At 44.7% G+C, this 24,656-nt stretch overlaps 2 protein-coding genes across 4 annotated transcripts in view; one reads left to right on the forward strand and one right to left on the reverse strand.

Annotated features, from left to right (window-relative positions):
• Window positions 1-39: 39 nt before the first annotated feature.
• LOC129835468 (leukocyte immunoglobulin-like receptor subfamily A member 3) lies at window positions 40-1,491 on the reverse strand. Its single transcript, XM_055901105.1, has 2 exons — window positions 1,154-1,491; window positions 40-326 (listed from the first exon to the last, which is right to left on the reverse strand). Exons 1-2 carry the CDS (start codon window positions 1,455-1,457, stop codon window positions 40-42), a joined length of 591 nt encoding a protein of 196 aa, XP_055757080.1. The 5' UTR covers window positions 1,458-1,491.
• Window positions 1,492-11,732: 10,241 nt separating this feature from the next.
• LOC129835376 (asialoglycoprotein receptor 1-like) overlaps window positions 11,733-24,656 on the forward strand; it is a 31,610-nt gene continuing 18,686 nt past the window's right edge. For all 3 annotated transcript variants that reach the window (XR_008756408.1, XM_055901014.1, XM_055901015.1), the window contains exons 1-2: window positions 11,733-12,016; window positions 14,932-15,018. Coding sequence is in view for 2 of the 3 variants with exons in the window: in XM_055901014.1 (XP_055756989.1) it covers window positions 11,929-12,016; window positions 14,932-15,018 (175 nt within the window). In the remaining variant the exon portion in view is untranslated. The remainder of the gene's footprint in view (window positions 12,017-14,931; window positions 15,019-24,656) is intronic.

The raw sequence follows: 24,656 nt of genomic DNA on the forward strand, positions 1-24,656 counted from the left end.
TAGCAATGATTCTAATTACACATGAAGATGTTTACATGATTAGATAGACTTACCAGACATGGTCAGTTTTACAGCATCACTGGTCTTGGAGAACTTGTTGCCCTTTACACCCTCACAGGTATATGAACCACTGTTAGACCTGTAGACAGGACTGATTCTGTACTCAGGCTTTGTGTTAAAGGGGATCACTAACTGACTATTCTTATACCATCTGTAGTCCCAGTCAGAGTCTCCTCCTCCCTGTATGTCACATCTCACAGTGACAGTCTCTCTAATGAATATCTGGGTCCAGTTGGGTTGGAGGGTCAGAACAGCAACAGGTCTCTCTGCACAGATGTAACGGATGTGAAATGGCTAGCTAGTTAGCGGGTACGCGCTGCTAGCGTTTCAATCAGTTACGTCACTTGCTCTGAAACCTAGAAGTAGTGTTGCCCCTTGCTCTGCAAGGGCCGTGGCCTTTGTGGAGCGATGGGTAACGATGCTTCCTGGGCGACCGTTGTTGATGTGTGCAGAGGGCGAGGGGACGTACTAAAGTTATACTGTTACATTGGTGCCGTGACCCGGATCACTGGTTGCTGAGGAAAAGGAGGAGGTTGAAAGGGGGGTGAGTGTAACGGATGTGAAATGGCTAGCTAGTTAGCGGGTACGCGCTGCTAGCGTTTCAATCAGTTACGTCAATTGCTCTGAAACCTAGAAGTAGTGTTGCCCCTTGCTCTGCAAGGGCCGCGGCTTTTGTGGAGCGATGGGTAACGACGCTTTGAGGGTGACTGTTGTTGATGTGTGCAGAAGGTCCCTGGTTCGCGCCCGGGTCGGGGCGAGGGGACGGTCTAAAGTTATACTGTAACACAGACACAACACAGACAACTAACTAAATAAACAGTTGCACAATTTGAAATGTATTAATTTATCAATAGGTCTACTCATGAATATAGCTTCAAGTTAGCTATAATTGTTGTGATACTGTGTGTAACAGTGATAACACCAAGTAAAACTGAAATGAAAACTTAAAACACAAAATATAAATATCCATTAACAAACTACTTATGGCTTAGACTAATTTCCACTTCCTGAACACATACTACTTAAATAATAGCGGACAAAATATTATACCCTAGATTACTTTCTATCCACAATAACAGCCCTTTAATCTCACGAGTAATGTTAATCTGGACTGGGTCACTGTACAGGGTGTAGTAGACTGGGTCTCCTCTCCCAGCTCTGCACCAGTACTGTCCTCCATCAGAGACACTGACCCAGCTGAGTGTGTAGGAGTATCTAGAGGTTGTGGTTACTGGTGTAGAGTCTGGTCTGTGTCTGTACCAGTAAAACTTCCATCCAGAAGACTCTACAGTACAGCTCAGTGTCACACTGTCTCCTGTGAACACGTCCTCTTTGACAGAACTCAGTGTAGCTGTCGGACGACTATCTGTTGGAATCAAGAAACGTGTTTGATGCATCTGGAAAACATGGATCTGATCTGCTGCATGATATGTCCTCTTGATGGATAACTGATCAGAATTCAGTGAGGCAGAATAGTCTACAGACACACAGAAAATGTCTACATGATTGACTCAAAAACAACAGTGTCTATTCAATTCAATTCAATTCAAGGGGCTTTATTGCCATGGGAAACAAATGCTAACATTGCCAAAGCAAGTGAAGTATATAATATACAAAAGTGAAATAAACTATAAAAATGAACGACTGTTCATTTTTACACTCACAGAAGTTCCAAAAGAATAAAGACATTACAAATGTAATATTATGTATATATACAGTGTTGTAACGATGTGCAAATGGTTAAAGTACAAAAAGGAAAATAAACTAACATAAATATGGGTTAACATAAATATGGGTTGTATTTACAATGGTGTTTGTTCTTCACTGGTTGCCCTTTTCTTGTGGCAACAGGCCACAACTCTTGCTGCTGTGAAGGCACACTATGGTCTCTGAACCAGAGGTACGTCCAGTCTGTGTAGTCTGGTATGACACACTGCAGACTGACTGTCTCTCCAGAGTAGAGGAGACCCTGAGGAGAGACGCTCACTGAGGCCACAGGCAGAGCTGTAGAAAGACACAAACATTAAGGCCAATGCAGTTAACGTTCAAATCTTTTCAAAATATGATCACCATATTTCATCATTATAATATAATAATTAAAGAAGGATGGTGATTATATTATGAAATGAGAAAAAAGTAATGAAATGAGAAAAAAATAAAGGATTATATTTTTGTTATTATAACTAAGAATACTGACACACAGACCATGATGGACTCAATATACGCTGAGAGCACAAAACATTAAGGACACCTTCCTTATATGGAGTTGCACCTCCCACCCATTTTTCCCTCAGAACAGCCTCAAATCGCTGGGGCATGGACTCTACAAGGTGTCGAAAGTGTTCGGGTGGTGGACCATTCTTGATTCACACGGGAAACTGTTCAGCGTGAAAAACCCAGCAGCGTTAGAGTTCTGTCTGTCTGTCTGTCTGTCTGTCTGTCTGTCTGTCTGTCTGTCTGTCTGTCTCCATCTATCTGTGCATAGTGCAACATGAAACAAGCATCTGCACATTCTGATGTCAAACCACAAGATCTGATCTCAGATCTCTATTCCAGTTCCATCCTCCTTTCCTCCAATAAAGAGGTTGGGGCCATGTAGCTAATGTAGCCAACCATAAAAATACATTTCTCAGAAAATAACACTTACTGTTCTTCTTTTCAGTCTTTATACATTTCTGCAGAATCTTGTCTCTCTTTTTCTCTGTGTGATGTAATCAGACTCATCATACAGGAAGTAGAGCGGTTACATGAAGTAAACAATAAACAAGCCAATAAAACAATAAACAAGTCAATGACACAGTAGAAAAAAGAAAGTCTATATACATTGTGTACAAAAGGCATGAGGAGGTAGGCAATAAATAGGCCATAGGAGCGAAGAATTACAATTTAGCAGATTAACACTAGAGTGATAAATGAGCAGATGAAGATGTGCAAGTAGAAATACTGGTGATAAAAAGAGCAGAAAAGTAAATGAAATAAAAACAGTATGGGATGAGGTAGGTAGATTGGGTGGGCTATTTATAGATGGGCTATGCACAGCTGCAGCGATCGGTTAGCTGCTCAGATAGTAGATGTTTAAAGTTGGGGGAAATAAAAGTCTCCAACTTCAGCGATTTTTTTCAATTCGTTCCAGTCACTGGCAGCAGAGAACTGGAAGGAAAGGCGGCCAAATGAGGTGTTGGCTTTGGGAATGATCAGTGTGATACACCTGCTGGAACGTGTGCTACGGGTGGGTGTTGTTATCGTGATCAGTGAACTGAGATAAGGCGGAGATTTACCTAGCATAGACTTATAGATGACCTGGAGCCAGTGGTTCTGGCAACGAATATATAGCGAGGGCCAGCTGACTAGAGCATACAGGTCGCAGTGGTGGGTGGTATAAGGTGATTTGGTAACAAAACGGATGGCACTGTGATAGACTGCATCCAGTTTGCTGAGTAGAGTGTTGGAAGCTATTTTGTAGATGACATCGCCGAAGTCGAGGATCGGTAGGATAGTCAGTTTTACTAGGGTACGTTTGGCAGCGTGAGTGAAGGAGGCTTTGTTGCGAAATAGAAAGCCGATTCTAGATTTGATTTTGGATTGGAGATGTTTAATATGAGTCTGGAAGGAGAGCTTACAGTTTAGCCAGACACCTAGGTATTTATAGTTGTCCACATATTCTAGGTCGGAACCGTCCAGGGTGGTGATGCTAGTCGGGCGGGCGGGTGCGGGCAGCGAACGTTTGAAAAGCATGCATTTGGTTTTACTAGCGTTTAAGAGCAGTTGGAGGCCACGGAAGGAGTGTTGTATGGCATTGAAGCTCGTTTGGAGGTTAGTTAGCACAGTGTCCTAGGAAGGGCCAGAAGTATACAGAATGGTGTCGTCTGCGTAGAGGTGGATCAGGGAATCGCCCGCAGCAAGAGCGACATCATTGATATATACAGAGAAAAGAGTCGGCCCGAGAATTTAACCCTGTGGTACCCCCATAGAGACTGCCAGAGGTCCGGACAACATTCCCTCGGATTTGACACACTGAAGTCTGTCTGCAAAGTAGTTGGTGAACCAGGCGAGGCAGTCATTAGAAAAACCAAGGCTATTGAATCTGCCGATAAGAATATGGTGATTAACAGAGTCGAAAGCCTTGGCCAGGTTGATGAAGACGACTTTTATCTATGGCGGTTATGATATCGTTTAGTAACTTGAGCGTGGCTTAGGTGCACCCGTGACCGGCTTGGAAGCCGGATTGCACAGCGGAGAAGGTACGGTGGGATTCGAAATGGTCAGTGATCTGTTTATTAACTTGGCTTTCGAAGACTTTAGATAGGCAGGGCAGGATGGATATAGGTCTGTAACAGTTTGGGTCTAGGGTGTCACCCCCTTTGAAGAGGGGGAGGACCGCGGCACCTTTCCAATCTTTAGGGATCTCGGACGATACGAAAGAGAGGTTGAACAGGCTGGTAATAGGGGTTGCAACAATGGCGGCTGATAGTTTTAGAAAGAGAGGGTCCAGATTGTCTAGCCCAGCTGATTTGTACGGGTCCAGGTTTTGCAGCTCTTTCAGAACATCTGCAGTCTGGATTTGGGTGAAGGCGAAGCTGGGAAGGCTTGGGCGAGAAGCTGGGGGGAGGCGGAGCTGTTGGCTGGGGTTGGAGTAGCCAGGAGGAAGGCATGGCCAGCCGTTGAGAAATGCTTATTGAAATTTTAGATTATCATGGATTTATCAGTGGTGACCGTGTTACCTAGCCTCAGTGCAGTGGGCAGCTGGGAGGAGGTGCTCTTGTTCTCCATAGACGTTACAGTGTCCCAAAACTTTTTGGAGTTAGAGCTACAGGATGCGAATTTCTGCTTGAAAAAGCTAGCCTTTGCTTTCCTGACTGACTGCGTGTATTGGTTCCTGACTTCCCTGAACAGTTGCATATCGTGGGGACTATTCGATGCTGTTGCAGTCCGCCACAGGATGTTTTTGTGCTGGTCAAGGGCAATCAGGTCTGGAGTGAACCAAGGGCTATATCTGTTCTTAGTTCTGCATTTTTTGAACGGGGCATGCTTATCTAAGATGGTGACGAAATTACTTTTAAAGAATGACCAGGCATCCTCGACTGAAGGGATGAGATCGATATCCTTCCAGGATACCCGGGCCAGGTTGATTAGAAAGGCCTGCTCGCAGAAGTGTTTTAGGGAGCGTTTGACAGTGATGAGGGGTGGTTGTTTGACCGCGGACCCATAGCGGATACAGGCAATGAGGCAGTGATCGCTGAGATCCTGATTGAAAACAGCGGAGGTGTATTTGGAGGGCAAGTTGGTCAGGATAATGTCTATGAGGGTAACCATGTTTACAGATTTAGGGTTGTACCTGGTGGGTTCCTTGATGATTTGTATGAGATTGAGGGCATCTAGCTTAGATTGTTGGACTGCCGGGGTGTTAAGCATATCCCAGTTTAGGTCACCTAACAGAACGAACTCTGAAGCTAGATGGGGGGGCGATCAATTCACAAATGGTGTCCAGGGCACAGCTGGGAGCAGAGGGGGGTCAATAGCAGAGCTTACATTTTCTCAGGGGACCCAACATTGGGCATCGACCACAAGTTTGCGAACCATTATTCTAATCTATCTCTCTGCTTGCTGCGGTCTCTCTCTCTCCTCTGCTTCTTCCTGCATGCATTGCAGCCTGCCTCAGCCTCACCACTGAGCGCCACAGCACTGTCTTTCTCAGTCGCCAGTCTGTGAAAAAAAGTTATCATGAGAACTTTGTTTATTTTTTGCTCCTGCTAAGGTAGACTTGATTAATCCTTCTATATTGTTCTACGTAATACTAGCCAGAGCCCATTCAACTTTACTGCAATAGATGTCTCAACCAGCAGCTAGCCACATGACTGACATGTCTATAAGCGACTATTTACCAGTTGTGCACTCGATCATTCTCTGAGAATCTGTTTTCTTTGTTTGGGGGATGTCTGTAGACATGGCAGGAGTCGAGGGACGGTATAAAAAATGCCTTTTGTCTGGCATCTCGCAAACACTGTCAGCAGCTTCTCTAGACTGTTTGCCTACAGAGAAGACTGCAAGCTGGGGTAGTTTGTTTCAAGTCTCATGCCCTCGGCCTGTGTCTTAGTGTGTTGCCTAACACTGAACTACCTAACACATAACACTGTCACACCCTGGCCTTTGTATTCTTTGTTTTCTTCATTATTTTTGTTAGGTCAGGGTGTGACATGGGTAATGTTTGTGTTTTTGTTTCGTTTTGGGTGGTTATATGGTAAAGGGGGTGCTGGGTGTAGAGTATGGGTTTGTGTTGAGTGAGTGTTTCTAGGTATGTCTATGGTTGAGTGAATGTTCTAGGTATGTCTATGGCTGCCTGAGTGGTTCTCACTTAGAGACAGATGTCTTTCATTTGTCTCTGATTGGGAGCCATATTTTAGGCGGTCATAGGCATCAGGTTTTTGTCGGGTCATTGTCTAGGTCTGTGTCTGTGTCTAGGTTGCATGTTTGCATTTCGTTCGGTTCTAGCTTCAAGGTCGTCTATTTGTTGTTTTGCTTCGTTCGTTTTCTCCTAAATAAAGAGAAGATGTCTTTTTTACATGCTGCGCCTTGGTCCTCTCTCTCTCCCATGGTCATTCGTGACAGAATGACCCGAACATTCAGGACCAAGCAGCGTGAAAGGAGGGAGCCAGAGCCCGTTGTGCAGATACTGGAGGTGAGCAATGGGAAGGATACAGAGACTGTTAAGGATTTATTGAGGAGTTTGGAGGAGAGTGAAAAGAGGGAGCTGCTGTGTTGGTGCGTGAGGCACGACATCCACCCGACAGAGCGTGTGCGGGATGTGATGTTACCTGAGTCAGCTCTTCATGCTCGTCCTGAGTTGCGTGCTAACCGTCTGGGAATGACAGTTCCACGAACCAGGCCTCCTGTGTGCATTCCTAGTCCTACACCTCCTGTAACACCTTCCCGTCCCAGCCCGGTACCACCAGTTCCGGCACCACGCCCCAGGATTCCAGGGTGTGGGAAGGATACAGAAACTGTTAAGGATTTATTGAGGAGTTTGGAGGAGAGTGAAAAGAGGGAGCTGCTGTGTTGGTGCGTGAGGCACGACATCCACCCGACAGAGCGTGTGCGGGATGTGATGTTACCTGAGTCAGCTCTTCATGCTCGTCCTGAGTTGCGTGCTAACCGTCTGGGAATGACAGTTCCACGAACCAGGCCTCCTGTGTGCATTCCTAGTCCTACACCTCCTGTAACACCTTCCCGTCCCAGCCCGGTACCACCAGTTCCGGCACCACGCCCCAGGATTCCAGGGTGTCTCCAGAGCCCTGTTCGCATTGTTGCTTCTCCCCGCACTCGCCCTGAGATGCGTGCCCTCATCCCGGTACCACCAGTTCCAGCACCACGCACGAGGCCTAATGTGCGTATCCAGGGTCCAGTATGCCCTGTTCCTTCTCCCCGCACTAGCCTTCAGGTGCATGTCCCCAGCCCGGTACCACCAGTTCCGGCACCACGCACCAGGCCTATAGTGCGCCTCAGCCGGCCAGAGCTGCCCGTCTACCCAGTGCCATCTGAGTCATCCGTCTACCCAGTGCCATCTGAGTCATCCGTCTACCCAGTGCCATCTGAGTCATCCGTCTACCCGGTGCCATCTGAGTCATCCGTCTACCCGGTGCCATCTGAGTCATCCGTCTACCCGGTGCCATCTGAGTCATCCGTCTACCCGGTGCCATCTGAGTCATCCGTCTACCCGGTGCCATCTGAGTCATCCGTCTACCCGGTGCCATCTGAGTCGTCCGTCTACCCGGTGCCATCTGAGTCGTCCGTCTACCCAGTGCCATCTGAGTCATCCGACTACCCAGCGCCTTCTGAGCCATCTGTCTGTCCCGAGCCATTAGAGCCGTCCAACAGTCATGAGCTGCCCTAGAGTCATGAGCTGCCCTACAGTCATGAGCTACCTTACAGTCATGAGCTGCCCTACAGTCATGAGCTGCCCTACAGTCATGAGCTGCCCTACAGTCATGAGCTGCCCTACAGTCATGAGCTGCCCTACAGTCATGAGCTGCCCTACAGTCATGAGCTGCCCTACAGTCATGACCTGCCACCCAGTCATGAGCTGCCACCCAGTCCGGACCTGCCGGAGCCCCTCAGCCCGGACGTGCCGGAGTCCCTACGCCCGGACCTGCCGGAGTCCCTACGCCCAGGACCTGCCGGAGTCCCTCAGCCCAGGACCTGCCGGAGTCCCTCAGCCAGGACCTGCCGGAGTCCCTCAGCCAGGACCTGCCGGAGTCCCTACGCCCGGACCTGCCGGAGTCCCTACGCCCGGACCTGCCGGAGTCCCTACGCCCGGACCTGCCGGAGTCCCTACGCCCGGACCTGCCGGAGTCCCTACGCCCGGACCTGCCGGAGTCCCTACGCCCGGACCTGCCGGAGTCCCTACGCCCGGACCTGCCGGAGTCCCTACGCCAGGACCTGCCGGAGTCCCTACGCCAGGACCTGCCGGAGTCCCTACGCCAGGACCTGCCGGAGTCCCTACGCCAGGACCTGCCGGAGTCCCTCAGCCAGGACCTGCCGGAGTCCCTCAGCCAGGACCTGCCGGAGTCCCTCAGCCAGGACCTGCCGGAGTCCCTCAGCCAGGACCTGCCGGAGTCCCTCAGCCAGGACCTGCCGGAGTCCCTCAGCCAGGACCTGCCGGAGTCCCTCAGCCAGGACCTGCCGGAGTCCCTCAGCCAGGACCTGCCGGAGTCCCTCAGCCAGGACCTGCCGGAGTTCCTCAGCCAGGACCTGCCGGAGTTCCTCAGCCATGACCTGCCGGAGTCCCTCGCCAGCCATGACCAGCCAGAGTCGCCCGCCAGCCATGACCAGCCAGAGTCGCCCGCCAGCCATGACCAGCCAGAGTCGCCCGCCAGCCATGACCAGCCAGAGTCGCCCGCCAGCCATGACCAGCCAGAGTCGCCCGCCAGCCATGACCAGCCAGAGTCGCCCGCCAGCCATGAGCAGCCAGAGCCTTCCGCCAGCCCGGATCAGCCAGAGCCTTCCGCCAGCCCGGATCAGCCGGATCCGTCAGCCAACCATGAGTCATCCAGCCAGGATCCGTTCCTCAGTCCGGAGCTGCCGTCCCTCAGTCCGGAGCTGCCGTCCCTCAGTCCGGAGCTGCCGTCCCTCAGTCCGGAGCTGCCGTCCCTCAGTCCGGAGCTGCCGTCCCTCAGTCCGGAGCTGCCGTCCCTCAGTCCGGAGCTGCCGTCCCTCAGTCCGGAGCTGTCCCTTATCCTGGTGCTGCCCCTTATCCTGGTGCTGCCCCTTATCCTGCTGCTGCCCTTTAGTCCGGTGCTGCCCCTTAGTCCGGTGCTGCCCCTTAGTCCGGTGCTGCCCCTTAGTCCGGTGCTGCCCCTTAGTCCGGTGCTGCCCCTTAGTCCGGTGCTGCCCCTTAATCCAGTGGGGTTAAGGTGGAGGATGGCCATTGGGAGGAGGCTACGGAGGCGGGTAGTGACTATGGTGGGGTGGGGACCCCGACCAGTGCCGGAGCCGCCACCGTGGAAGGAAGCTCACCCAGACCCTCCCCTAGACTGTGTGCTGGTGCGCCCGGAGTTTGCACCTTAAGGGGGGGGTTATGTCACGCCCTGGCCTTTGTATTCTTTGTTTTCTTTATTATTTTTGTTAGGTCAGGGTGTGACATGGGTAATGTTTGTGTTTTTGTTTCGTTTTGGGTGGTTATATGGTAAAGGGGGTGTTGGGTGTAGAGTATGGGTTTGTGTTGAGTGAGTGTTTCTAGGTATGTCTATGGTTGAGTGAATGTTCTAGGTATGTCTATGGCTGCCTGAGTGGTTCTCAATTAGAGACAGATGCCTTTCATTTGTCTCTGATTGGGAGCCATATTTTAGGCGGTCATAGGCATCAGGTTTTTGTCGGGTCATTGTCTAGGTCTGTGTCTGTGTCTAGGTTGCATGTTTGCATCTCGTTCGGTTCTAGCTTCAAGGTCGTCTATTTGTTGTTTTGCTTCGTTCGTTTTCTCCTAAATAAAGAGAAGATGTCTTTTTTACATGCTGCGCCTTGGTCCTCTCTCTCTCCCATGGTCATTCGTGACAAACACTCTGTCAAGTTGAGAGTTGCAACTCGGACATAGCGTTCCAAAGATAGTGTCCAGTGTCCCCTACAGTTGCTGTGGCTGTGACACAACTCTGGCTTTTTGTCAGAATAAGAAAAGAAAAAAAAGGTGACAAACGTATGTGGAATAGGGCCCTACTCTCTGTGAGAGAGAGTAGGTGAAGACGCCATGAAGTACAAAATGTCAAGTAAGTAGCCTAGATTTACAAAATATACACAGGCAACAGCTCAAAAGGAAAAGCTTCTGTATCAGGCTTAACCTGTCCTATCTACATAAAGAGGGCAAGACTGAGACAAACCAGAGTGGAAGAGTTGAAACGAGACGGAAAACTGGCCCAAACATCGGTCTTCTCCATCATGTGGCGTTTTCAGTTTTTTTCACTTACCAAGAGAAGAGTTTTTGTATGGAGGTCAATAAGAGAGTGTCAAATGTGGTTAAAAAAACATTTGAATGGCTTATTTGCAACTTGTGGCTTGTTTGATCAAATAGAAGTTTCGTAATGATTAGGTTGTTATGAGTGTACTAAGGTCAGTAGGACATGTGACATCCCGGAACCTTTGAAAAAAAACACTATTCAGAAAGAAGGTTCTAGAGATCAACATGTCTTCTCCATGTAACACATTACAGAGATCTGTTACAGTATCTGACAACAACACATTGATGCACTGACACACATCTCTTTTTGTTGAGTCATGCTAGAATTACACAGTGGGATATAAGGATATTTGTAGAATGTACTGTAGGTCATGGTGGTAGTAGTAGTAGTAGTAGTAGTATTAGGGGTGGTGGCGGCGGCGGCAGCAGTGGTGGTGGTGGTGGTGGTAGTAGTAGCAGTAGTAGTAGTGGTAGTAGTAGCAGTAGTAGTAGTAGCAGTAGTAGTAGTGGTAGTAGTAGCAGTAGTAGTAGTAGCAGTAATTTAGTTTTTCAGACACATAGGTTCATACTTGGTAATTTTATAACCTTGAAAAAGGATCAAATGACATAATACCTCATCTGAATACACCTCACCACATCATTTACCTGCCTTGGACAACAGAAAGCAGAGTATGTAAATATGAGAACAGTGTCACTGTCACCGGTTATATAAATAGATTCACAGAAAACAACAGTTGTTTCCACAGCTGTCAGCATCGAGCTCCAAGAGAGCCGACAAAAAGAGTCAAATTGGCAGGAGCTGTCATGAAATGATTATTCTAACACATTATTTGGTGATATTTGATGTTCTATAATATATTAGGATTATAGAAATAATGTATTATCTGCTGTCTCTCTTTAACCAACTATCATAAATTATACTTATCTGACAGATACTATTTTATATCGCTATATAATTACAGATAGCTAGAATCCTACCTACAGTAAATTCTACAGGCCATGTTTGAATGACGATGACAAGTCAACTGTCTTGGTACTGCCTTTAAAATGATAATGATGATTATGATTAAAATGATATCAGTAATACAGATCAATCACAGGGTTGCTAGTTTACAACATATTCAAATGAAGCCCAGCGGTAAATAGGAACTGAATATGATTTTTTTATTGCACCTCTCTACCCCACTGCAGTTCCTCATCATTCTCCTGGGACGGGTGAGTGTGTGTGCGGGCATTCATGCGTACATGTTTGTGTGTGTGTGTCTGAATGTTATTTGCATAACATTCCGTAACAGTTGTGTTTGTGTACTGCTAGTGTGTGTGTAGTTGAGTGTGTGAGTGTTTATGGGATTTAAATGAGTGAGTGTGTGTGTTGAGGGCCTTCTTCCTCTTCTGGTCTCCACTCTGAAAGAGAACTTAGAGCAGTGATGATGTCTGGTGAAATCATCTACTCCGATGTTACATTCACTCGGCATCAGAACCAAGATACTGGAGCAGAAAGTGAAGTTTCTAATGGTGAGTTCCCGCTCATTTATATCGCTTTATTCCCTTTTCAAGCATAAGTTTACAACACGACATTTCATCACTTTGGGGGGCGAGGGTGGAGATGTCATAATTCAACAAGGAGTTAGTAACAGAAGAAGGCTGTATAGACTATCAACTGGTTATAATTATAGTGATGATGATTTACTGTGTGGTTGTGTCACGAACACTGTGTAAACCCAGGGGATATAGGGAAATGAAGACCGTATCTTGGTTGGCATCATAAATGAGCTTTTCTGAAGTGTATTTGTAACTGTACTTATTCATATGAATTAGTACTATATGTTTAACATGTGGTATTGTATGAGACACTGGGCATCTCTTTTAGAATGTACTATAGCAAAATGTTGTATTATGCAATGTTTGTTTTATTTATGACTTTCAGACATCTTCATTTCCTTTTGAATACATTCCACACGGCCTCAACAATGGTTCTCCATATAGAATCCTATTTGAAGGATATGTACAGTATTAGTGCAATGAAAAGGGCATAAGAAGATGAAAGTTCCATCTAAATGAGTTGTTACTCGTCACACTCTGGACGTATCTGTTGGATTTCACACTGTCAACCAACTTCCAGACAGACAGACAGACAGACAGACAGACAGACAGACAGACAGACAGACAGACAGACAGACAGACAGACAGACCATCAACCTGTAACATTTGGTTTATGGCCAAAAGTGTTTCCTCATTTCTCATAACAATATGTCCGCTTTTCTTCAGATATGTTGAATTAGAATATTAGACATTGTATATTTATGTTCGTTACCCTAACAGCTAATAAAGTGATTTGCATGTTGGACCTTCCAGTCAAGGGACTGTAACCTAGTAGAGCTCAATGGAAAGAATGTTGATATAGTGGATTGTAAGAGAGCTACTAGAATGGTATATTTCTAAAATAATATTGAGATAGCGGATTGTGAGAGAGGAATGAGAACAGTATCTTTCTAATAGAATGTTGAGATAGTGGATTGTGAAAGAGGAACTAGAATGGTGCAATTCTAATAGAATGTTGAGATAGCTGATTGTGAGAGAGGAAGTATACTGGTATATTTCTAAAATAATGTTGATATAGTTGATTGTGAGAGAGGAAGTATACTGAACAAACATATAAACGCAAGTTACAGTTAATATGAGGAAATGCAGTCAATTGAAATAAATTCATTAGGCTGGAATCTATGGATTTCACATGACTGGGAATGCAGATATGCATCTGTTTGTCACAGATACCTAAAACAAAATGTCTCTCACAATGGGCCTCAGGATCTCGTTACAGTATTTTAGTACATTCAAATGGCTAATCGATAAAATGTAATTGTGTTCATTGTCCGTAGCTTATTCCTGCTCATACCATAACTCCTCCACCAACACGGGGCACTCTGTTCACAATGTTGACATCAGCAAACTGCTTGCCCCACTGCTTGCCCCACTGCTTGCCCCACTGCTTGCCCCACTGCTTGCCCACACAACGCCATACATCTGCGGTTGTGAGTCCAGTTGCAAAATTCTATAAAACATTGAATTCTCTGGCAACAGCTCTGGTGTCATTCCTGCAGTCAGAATTCCAATTGCATGCTCCCACAATACATCTGTGGCATTGTGTTGGGTGACAAAACTGCACATTTTAGAGTGGCCTTTTATTGTCCCCTGCACTTGTGTAATCATCATGCTTTTTAATCCGCTTCTTGATATGCCACACCTGTCAGGTGGATGGATTATCTTTGCAAAGTAGAAATGCTCACTGACAGCGATGCAATTTTTTGCACAAAATTTGAGATCAATAAGCTTTTTGTGTGTATGGAACATTCTGGGATCTTTTATTTCAGCTCATGAAACATGGGACCAACACTTTACATGTTGAATTTATATTTTTGTTCTGTGTAGACCGATACGTTTCTAATATAATGTTGAGATAGTGGATTCTTAGAGAGGAACTAGAATGGTACAATTCTGTCAGAATGTTGAGATAGTGGATTGTGAGAGAGGAACTAGAATGGTACAATTCTAACAGAATGTTGAAATAGTGGGTTGTGAGAGAGGAACTACAATGGTACAATTCTAACAGAATGTTGAGATTGTGGGTTGTGAGAGAGGAACTAGAATGGTACAATTCTAACAGAATGTTGAGATAGTGGGTTGTGAGAGAGGAACTAGAATGGTACAATTCTAACAGAATGTTGAGATAGTGGATTGTGAGAGAGGAACTAGAATGGTACAATTCTAACAGAATGTTGAGATAGTGGGTTGTGAGAGAGGAACTAGAATGGTACAATTCTAACAGAATGTTGAGATAGTGGGTTGTGAGAGAGGAACTAGAATGGTACAATTCTAACAGAATGTTGAGACAGTGGGTTGTGAGAGAGGAACAGGAATGGTACAATTCTAACAGAATGTTGAGATAGTGGATTGTGAGAGAGGAACTAGAATGGTACAATTCTAACAGAATGTTGAGATAGTGGATTGTGAGAGAGGAACTAGAATGGTACAATTCTAACAGAATGTTGAGATAGTGGATTCTTAGAGAGGAACTAGAATGGTACAATTCTAACAGAATGTTGAGATAGTGGGTTGTGAGAGAGGAACTAGAATGGTACAATTCTAACAGAATGTTGAGATAGTGGGTTGTGAGAGAGGAACTAGAATGGTACAATTCTAACAGAATGTTGAGATAGTGGGTTGTGAGAGAGGAACTAGAATGGTATAATTCTAACAGAATGTTGAGACAGTGGGTTGTGAGAGAGGAACTAGAATGGTACAATTCTAATAGGAGGTAATCAGCATGAGGTTGGTTTTAGGAAAACAATATAATCACGCATGGGGTGCAATATGTATAAAATAAGTGAAAAAAAGGAACCATCTCTTTCTTCATCTCTCTGTAACCGTAGGAGTAGCCGAACGTGAAGAAGATGTCACATACTCTGAGGTTAGAAGACCAGGAGGTAGAGCTAGTGAGCAGGAGGATCCTGGGAAAGGTGAGGTCTATGTGTGTTACAGTTAGCTAAGGGTTACATTAAGTACCCCTTATTTAACCTGTTAGGTTCTAATTGTTCAGAGTAAATAACTCACGGACACTAGAGAAGCTTTAACCAAGTAAAATTCTTCCCAAAGGGTCGTTACAGCTGTAGTTCAATCCAAAACATGTTCTCACCATCCCAAGTAGATATACTCCACTTTGGACACTCCTCCTTCTCTCCAATCCTTACATCAGGAATTTTGTTCTCCTGAGAATCCTCTTGAGGGCGGCACTGAGACAGGTAATGGCGGACTGAACGTAGTTATGTGGAGCACCTTAAGATAAAAACGTAATATTCAATATCGGCAAGTTAGACTAATTATTAGCACTACACAATCTGGTGATGATAACCTTCAATCTGGATAATAACACAAAACAAATCTTAAGACTAGAGACATTTATCGACAAATATCACGAAAACAATTAACCCCCAAACATGACGGAGCGTAAGACAAGGGAACCGATTTCAAAACGAAAATGTGACTCTTCTACAGACACAGACAATTGAATATTTTCACCACCGGGAATGGTAAAGGTCGAAACCGATCTGTTAAAATCAATAAATGACAAACTGGGTATACTTGAATTAGTCAGTAAGGATATAAAGGAGTTGAAGGCGAGTCTCGAGATGAGTGATGAAAAAGCTGTGACATTGGAGAAGGAAACAAACAAGCTAAAAGTGACAGTCAATTAGATTGAAAACGTAGTGAATGAACTTAAAAAGGAGAACATCGTTCTGAGGGAAGCCTTACTGGATATACAGACTAGATCCATGAGAGAGAATCTGGTACTTACAGGTATCCAAGAGAATGAATGAGAAGTTCCTGAATCTGTAGTTAGAGAGTACCACGCAAAGATTCCACGCGAAGCTATCGACAAAATCCAACTGAACGTGTACACCGCTTCAGACAGAGAGGGCAGAGGTATGAACGCCAAATTTGCTTCATTTAAAGATAAAATAATGGTTAAAAGCCTGGGTAAAAGACTTGCTGTGACTAAAATTGGCATGAATGACTAGTTCCCGAAGGAAATTGCAGAACAGCGTAAAGTGCTGTATCCAATTTTCAAGGAAAATAGATTAAAAGGGAAACGAGTGGCTCTCGTCGTCGATAAACTATATATTGATAACCACTTGTTCAGAGTCACAGACTACTCCATGGCTATTTTAAAAATTACAAAGTTCTTATAGACGAGGAAAATAATGAAACACATTTCTAGCCTGGTTATGGATTGTAATAATACAATAAAAATATAGCTTTTCTATATATCTTCAAATATAACTAATTGGAACACAAAAGCACTAATTCAACATGGTGAAGAAAAAAACTGGCACAGTATGTGTGGATGGTGTGGTGTGTTTTTTTCTGTTTGGGAAAGTGGCGTTGAGTGAGAAAGGAAATGGTTGCATATCCCATAACCAATGTATTGCTGTGAGCGGGGGTGTGAGAGAGCTTTCAATGTTGTTCAGATGATGGATACACTTTTTATAATGAATTATACGTCTTATTTATTTATTTTCTTTCTTGTCCTATCATGGTGGAACAGTGTTTAGAAATAAATTATACATTTAATTTATTTATTGTCCTATATTGATGGAACTGTCAACAACCCTATACCCTAGACACCCACCTGAATGACCCAGATCCTAAGGAGTAGTTCCAAACTGTTTTATGGGCCTGCTGTAAGCAGTCAGTATGCAGCCAAAATGCGGTCAGAGACCTAGAGCAGCACTGCCCCCTCAAGATTCTGAGCCTGCTTGGCAGGGTTGATCCTGCAAAGCCAAAGCCCCCTAAAGGGAGAGCATACTACACAAGGAAATTCTCAAAGCAGCTAATGAGAACATTGATGACCTTGAACCTAGCCGGTGGGGATTCAGGTGGGGCGCCCCCACCCAGGCAGTTAGACAGCGCACCATCCAACCGATCCCCGGATAACCAGAGGAGGGTGACGTGTGGGCCCAATAGATCAACTGGTCACGGACAGCAGACGGAACGTACATACGCACTACCGGACACTGGAGGGGAGCGGGTTCTGTATGCAACACCTGCTCAATGTCCGCATCCAACTCCCACACGACCGGTGCTACCAGGCAAGAAGCCGGGAGTATGGGAGTCTGATCCATGGGCCTCTCCTCTGTTTCATACAGCCGGGACAGTGTGTCTGCCTTCGTATTCTGGGAACCTGGTCTATAGGACAAGGTAAACACAAAACGGGTAAAGAACATGGCCCACCTTGCCTGACGAGGATTCAGTCTCCTCGCTGCCCGGATGTACTCCAGGTTGCGGTGGTCAGTCCAGATGAGGAAAGGGTGTTTAGCCCCCTCAAGCCAATGTCTCCACGCCTTCAACGCTTTAACCACAGCCAACAGCGACCGGTCCTCCACATCATAGTTACGCTCCGCTGGGCTGAGCTTCTTCGAGAAGAAAGCACAGGTGGCGGAGTTTTGAAGTAAGCAGAGCTCTTAGCTGCCCAAAACACCTGTCCGCCTCAGCTGACCACTGCAACCGTACGGGACCCCCCTTAAGCAGTGAGGTAATGGGAGCAGCCACCTGGCCAAAACCCTGGATAAAACTCCGGTAGTAATTGGCAAAACCTAAAAATCGCTGCACCTCCTTTACCGTGGTGGGAGTCAGCCAATTACGCATGGCTGCAATGCGGTCACTCTCCATCTTCACCCCTGATGTGGAAATGCGATACCCTAGAAAGGAGATGGCCTGCTGAAAGAACAGGCATTTCTCAGCCTTGACATAGAGGCCATGCTCCAACAGTCGTCCAGGTACCCTGCGTACCAAGGACACATGCTCGGCACGTGTAGCGGAGTATATCAGAATGTCATTGATATACACCACTACACCCTGCCCGTGCAGGTCCCTGAAAATATCGTCTACAAAGGATTGGAAAACTGATGGAGCATTCATCAACCCATACGGCATGACTAAGTACTCATAATGCCCTGAGGTGGTACTAAAAGCTGTCTTCCACTCGTCTCCCTCCCGGAAACGAACCAGGTTATACGCACTCCTGAGATCCAGTTTTGTGAAGAAGCGCGCCCCATGCATTGACTCAATCGCCGTGGCGATAAGAAGTAGCGGGTAACTGTACCTCACCGTGATTTGATTGAGACCTCCATAGTCAATGCACGGGCGTAGACCTCCATCCTTCTTCTTCACAAAAAAGAAACTTGAGGAGGCGGGTGAAGTGGAGGACCGAATGTACCCCTGACGCAGGGATTCAGAAACATATGTCTCCATAGCCACCATCTCCGCTTGCGACAGGGGGTACACATGACTCCTGGGAAGCGCAGTGTCTGCCAGGAGATTTATCGCACAATCCCCACGTCGATGAGGTGGTAATTGAGTCGCCTTCTTTTTACAGAAGGCGAGAGCCAAATCGGCATATTCTTGGGGGATGCACATGGTGGAGACCTGGTCTGGACTTTCCACCGTGGTAGCACCAAAGGAAACCCCTACACACCTCCCCGAGCACTCTCGCGACCACCCCGTGAGAGCCCTCTGTTGCCAGGAAATAGTGGGGTTATGAGGAGCTAACCAGGGAAGGCCTAGTACCACGGGAAATGCAGGACAGTCAATGAGAAAGAGACTGAATTTCTCCTCTGCGTCTCCATGGTGACCCCCCTGCGTCTCCATGGTCAGGGAGATGGTGGCTTCCCTGATTAGTCCGGATCTTAATGTTCGACTATCCAGAGCATGAACCAGGAAAGGTCTAACTACAGGAATAATGGGGATCCCTAAACTAAGGGCTAACGCTCTGTCGATAAAATTCCCAACTGTGCCTGAATCGACAGCGCAACATGCTGGGAATGCGGGGGAAAATCAGGGAAACAAACAGATACAAACAGGTGATCAACAGAGGACTCTGGATGAGTGTGGTGCGAACTCACCTGGGGTGACGCCAGAGTGCCCTGCCTGTTGCCTCGACTCCCAGAGGAACCAACAGGGCACCGACCGGCAGTGTGCCCTCTGCGCCCACAGATGGTGCACGTGATGGCTCCTCCAGTCTCCCTACGAGTAGCCCCTCCCAACTCCATGGCCACCGGAGCGCCCCTTCTGGACGTCCGCGGGTGACCAGCAGGTTATCCACCAGATGGACAAATTCACCAGTTGGTCAAAAGAGATGGTGGCATCCCTGCAGGCCAGCTCACGTCGGACGTCCTCACGCAGGCTGCACCGATAGTAGTCGATGAGGGCACTGTCATACCAGCCTGCTCCGGCGGCTCCTCGTCCCCTGCCTTAAGTGGAAGAGCCGTTCCCCCGCCGCTTTACCCTCGGTGCGGATGGTCGAAGAAGGCCCGGAAGCGACGGGTGAACTCCTCGAAGTGGTCCAACACCGCGTCTCCTTCTCCCCACACGGCGTTTGCCCACTCCAGAGCTCTTCCTGAGAGGCATGAGACGAGGGCAGAAACTCTCTCCCTTCCCGTGGGAGCTGGGTGCACAGTGGCCAGGTAGAGGTCCAGTTGTAATAGGAATCCCTGGCACTGTGCTGCCGTCCCATCATACTCCCTGGGAAGGGAGAGGCGTATCCCACTGGGACTGGTTCCGGACGGGATGGGTAGAGGGAACCCCGGTTGCGCTGGTCGAGGCACTGGGGAGACCTCCTGTCTCCATCATGGCACCAAGATGATTTAACATAGCTGAATGTTCCTGGACGCGCTCCTCAACTCCGCTAACCGGGGTACCTGCTCCTGCTGACTCCATCATTGGGTGTGTAATTCTGTAAAAGCTGTGTACGGGAGGCGAAGTCAGGTGCAGGAGAGCACTTCTATTCCATTCAACAATAGGCACAAAAAATGACATAAGTGCCCCAAAACACGGAACATAAACTATACAAGTATCATGCGTGAACATACACCATTTACAATGAACAATTACACACAAAGACATGACGGGGAACAGAGGACTAAATACATGTAGATTGATTGGGGAATGAAAAACAGGTGTGTATGGAACAAGACAAAACAAATGGACATATGAAACAAGGAGCGGCGATGGCTAGAAAGCCGGTGACTTTGTCTCATGGTATGTGGTGAAATAAGTATAGCCAGTTACAACTGTAATGGCTTAGCAGATAATAAGAAAAGACGATCAGTATTTACCTGGCTAAAAGAGAAGGAATATAATATCTATTGTTTACAGGAAACTCATTCAACAATTTTAGATGAAGTTTTGTGGAAAAGGGACTGGGGGCGAAATATATTTCTCCCATGGGCAAAGAAATTCAAAAGGGGTGATGGTTTTAATTACAAGTCATTTTGATCCAAATGTGCAAATTGTCCAAACAGATCATCAAGGTAGATGGATTATTTTAAATATGTGATCCAAGCTTCTTTGAAAATATATCTAAGAATTTATCATCTCTACAAGCAACACTAGACTCTATTATTATGGTGGGAGATTTCAAAACGGTCTTAAATACCCCTATGGACCTGAAAGGAAATCACACTACAACTATCACTCTCAGGCACTTAAGGAAATCATGAATGTCATGGATATATTGGAATTAGTGGATATATGGAGACTCAAATACCCTGACCTAGTGAGATATACATGGCGGAGGCTTAATCAAGCTAGTCGTCTTGAATATTTTCTTATGCCATTCTCTCTGGCACCAATTGTTTAAAAAGTGTTGATAGGGGACAGAATGCGGTCGGATCATCACACAATTGGCATATATATTACTCTTACAGAATTTCCACATGGGCGAGGAAATTGGACATTTTATCAAAGCCTACTAGATGATAAATTGTTTAGAACTAGGAAAGAATAATTTATAACTGACTTTTCGGACATAACATAGGTACAGCAGATCCCCTTATTGTATGGGACACACACTAAATGTGCCTTTAGAGGCCATGCAAATCAGTTTTCTTCTATAAAACAAAAGCAATTTAGATCAAGAGTCCATATTAACAAAGGAAATTGAAGGACTAACTGTACAGTTAGATAGCAATAGAAATTGTACCATAGAGGCACAGATTAAGTTAGAGGAAAAACAAAAAGAAATGGAGGAACTTATTCAAGAAAGATGCAGTGTAACATATTATAAAAATAAAGCGAACTGGATGGAATATGGGCAAAAATGCACCAATTTATTTTTCGATCTTCAACATAGAAATACTACAAAAAATGTTTTATTGAAACTTGTGACAAATGATAGAGTCACGCATGATTCACTGAATGATATTTTGAAAGAGGAAGTAAAGTACTTTAAGAATATGTTTTCTTTTCGGTCTCCTCCATCTCCAATAACTGAAACTAATTGTATGGATTTTTTTCCTAATAATAATGTAAAATGAACATCTGTACAGAAAGACTCATGTGAAGGGGAGGAACTTTCAGAGAAGGAATTTTGTGATGCAATTAAAGCCTTTAAGGCTGGGAAAACTCCAGGGTTGGATGGCATACCAGTGGAAGTATACGAAACTTTTTTGATTTACTCAGTGGACCATTATTAGAGATTTTTTACCACTCCTATATAAATGGTAGATTATCAGACACGCAACACGAAGGTCTGATATCAATATTACTGAAACAGGACCCAAGTGGTATATATAAAGATCCAGACCATTTAAAAAATGGGAGACCTCTTACACTTCAGTGTTGTGATGCAAAAAATCATAGCAAAATGCTTAGCGCATAGAATACAAAAATGATTGTCAGATATTATTCATCCTCATCAGACAGGTTTTTTACATTGACGATACATTGGAGATAATATAAGACAAGTACTGGAAACAATAGAATACTATGAAATATCGGGGACACCAGGTCTGGTTTTCATAGCTGATTTTGAAAAGGCTTTTGATAAAGTACGACTGGAGATTATATACAAATGCCTAGAATATTTCCATTTTGGGGAATCTCTTATAAAATGGGTTAAAGTTATGTATAGTAACCCTAAGTGTAAAAAAGTAAATAATGGCTACATCTCAGAAAGTTTTAAACTATCTAGAGGAGTAAAACAAGGTTGTCCACTATCTGCATATCTATTTTTATTGCCATCGAAATGTTAGCTGTTAAAACTAGATCAAACAATAATATTAAGGGATTAGAAATCCGTGCCTTAAAAACTAAGGTGTCATTGTATGCTGATGATTCATGTTTTCTTTTAAAACCACAATTAGAATCTCTCCACGGCCTTATAGAGGATCTAGATACTTTTGGTATCCTCACTGGGTTAAAACCAAATTATGATAAGTGTACCATATTACGTATTGGATCAAAAAAAAAGCACATTTTATATTGCCATGTAGTTTACCAATTAAATGGTCTGATGGAGATGTGGACATACTCGTTATACAAATCCCGAAAGAAAGAAATGATCTCACTCCAATGTTTATAGAAAGTTAGCAAAAACAGATAAGATCTTGTTACCATAGAAAGGAAAATACCTGTCTATTTGTGAAAAAAACACCCTGATTAACTCTTTAGTCATATCAAAGTTTACCTATTTGCTTATGGTTTTGCCTAAACCTAGTGACTTGCTTTTTAAATTATATGAACAAAAAAAATTCAATTTTATTTGGAATGACAAGCCAGACAAAATTAAAAAGGCCTATTTATATGACGAATATGAATTCGGAGGGCAAAAATGATTAAATACCTATCTAGGATATGTGGGACTAGCGTCCCACCGGCCAACATCCAGTGAAAATGCAGAGCGCCAAATTCAAATAAATTACTATAAAAATGTAACTCTCATGAAATCACACATGCAATACACCAAATTAAAGCTACACTTGTTGTGAATCCAGCCAATGTGTCAGATTTCAAAAAGGCTTTACGGCGAAAGCAAACGATGCTATTATCTAAGGATAGCACCCCAGCAAAAAAACACAGACAATCCTATTTCAACCCTCCAGGCGCGATACAAAACGCAGAAATAAAGATATAATTCATGCCTTACCTTTGACGAGCTTCTTCTGTTGGCACTCCAATATGTCCCATAAACATCACAAATGGTCCTTTTGTTTGATTAATTCCTTCGATATATATCCAAAATGTCCATTTGTTTGGCGCGTTTGATCCAGAAAAACACTGGTTCCAACTCGCGCAACGTGACTACAAAATATCTCATAAGTTACCTGTAAGCTTTGTCCAAACATTTCAAACTACTTTCCTAATACAACTTTAGGTATTTTGTTACGTAAATAATCGATAAAATTTTAAACGGGATGATCTGTGTTCAATACCGGAGGAAAACAAAGTGTAGCGAGCTTTCAGGTCACGCGCCTCTAACAAAGAGTACACTTCTCTCTACCCTCATTCTGAACAGTGCTACTTCTTCATTTCTCAAAGGAAAAACCTCAACTAATTTCTAAAGACTGTTGACATCCAGTGAAAGCGATAGGAACTGCAAGAAGGTCCCTTAGAAATCTGGATTCCCAATGAAAATCATTGAAAAGAGAAAAAATCCAACTGGTTTGTCCTCGGGGTATCGCCTGCCAAATAAGTTATGTTATGCTCACAGACATGATTCAACCAGTTTTAGAAACTTCAGAGTGTTTATATGTATATCTTAGCTTCTGGGCCTGAGTAGCAGGCAGTTTACTTTGGACACGCTTTTCATCCGGACGTGAAAACACTGCCACCTATCCCAGAGAAGTTAAAACCTGTCTAGCCCCAGCGTTCCGCTAGCGGAACTCCTCCCACATTCCACTGAAAAGGCAGAGCGCGAAATTCAAAAAATATTTTTTTGAAATATTTAACTTTCACACATTAACAAGTCCAATACAGCAAATGAAAGATACACATCTTGTGAATCCAGTCAACATGTCAGATTTTTTAAATGTTTTACAGCGAAAACAGCACGTATATTTATGTTAGCTCACCACCAAATACAAAGAAGGACAGACATTTTTCACAGCACAGGTAGCATGCACAAAGCCAACCTAACTAACCAAGAACCAACCAAACTAACCAAGAAACAAGTTCATCAGAGGACAGTAATATAACATGTTATACAATAAATCTATGTTTTGTTCGAAAAATGTGCATATTTGAGGTATAAATCAGTTTTACATTGCAGCTACCATCCCAGCTACCGTCAAAAATAGCACCGAAGCAGCCAGAGTAATTATAGAGACCAACGTGGCATACCTAAATACTCATCATAAAACATTTCTGAAAAATATATGGTGTACAGCAAATGAAAGACAGGCATCTTGTGATTCCAGCCAATATTTCCGATTTATTAAGTGTTTTACAGCGAAAACACAATATAGCATTATATTAGCTTACTACAATAGCCTACCACACTACCGCATTCATTCATCAAGGCACGTTAGCGATAGCAATAGGCACGTTAGCGATCGTAACAAACCAGCAAAAGATATATAATTTTTGACTAACCTTGATAAGCTCCATCAGATGACAGTCCTATAACATCAGGTTATACATACACTTATGTTTTGTTCGAAAATGTGCATATTTAGAGCTGAAATCAGTGGTTACACACTGTGCTAACGTAGCATCTTTTTCCCAGAATGTGCGGATATTTCTATTAGACTCTCACCTATTCTGACCAAATAACTATTCATAAACATTACAAAAAAATACATGTTGTATAGGAAACGATAGA

The sequence above is a fragment of the Salvelinus fontinalis genome, chromosome 36 (genome assembly GCF_029448725.1).
Source record: "Salvelinus fontinalis isolate EN_2023a chromosome 36, ASM2944872v1, whole genome shotgun sequence".
In the NCBI taxonomy this organism is placed as follows: domain Eukaryota; kingdom Metazoa; phylum Chordata; class Actinopteri; order Salmoniformes; family Salmonidae; genus Salvelinus; species Salvelinus fontinalis.

Bases quoted from the DNA above. Each gene is read 5' to 3' on its own strand.
- LOC129835468 (XM_055901105.1), bottom strand. From the start codon at position 1,457: ATGCATCAAACACGTTTCTTGATTCCAACAGATAGTCGTCCGACAGCT. The intron at 327-1,153 runs GTGAGATTAAAG...ACATCTGTGCAG, and splicing joins AGTCCAGATTAACATTACTC to AGAGACCTGTTGCTGTTCTG.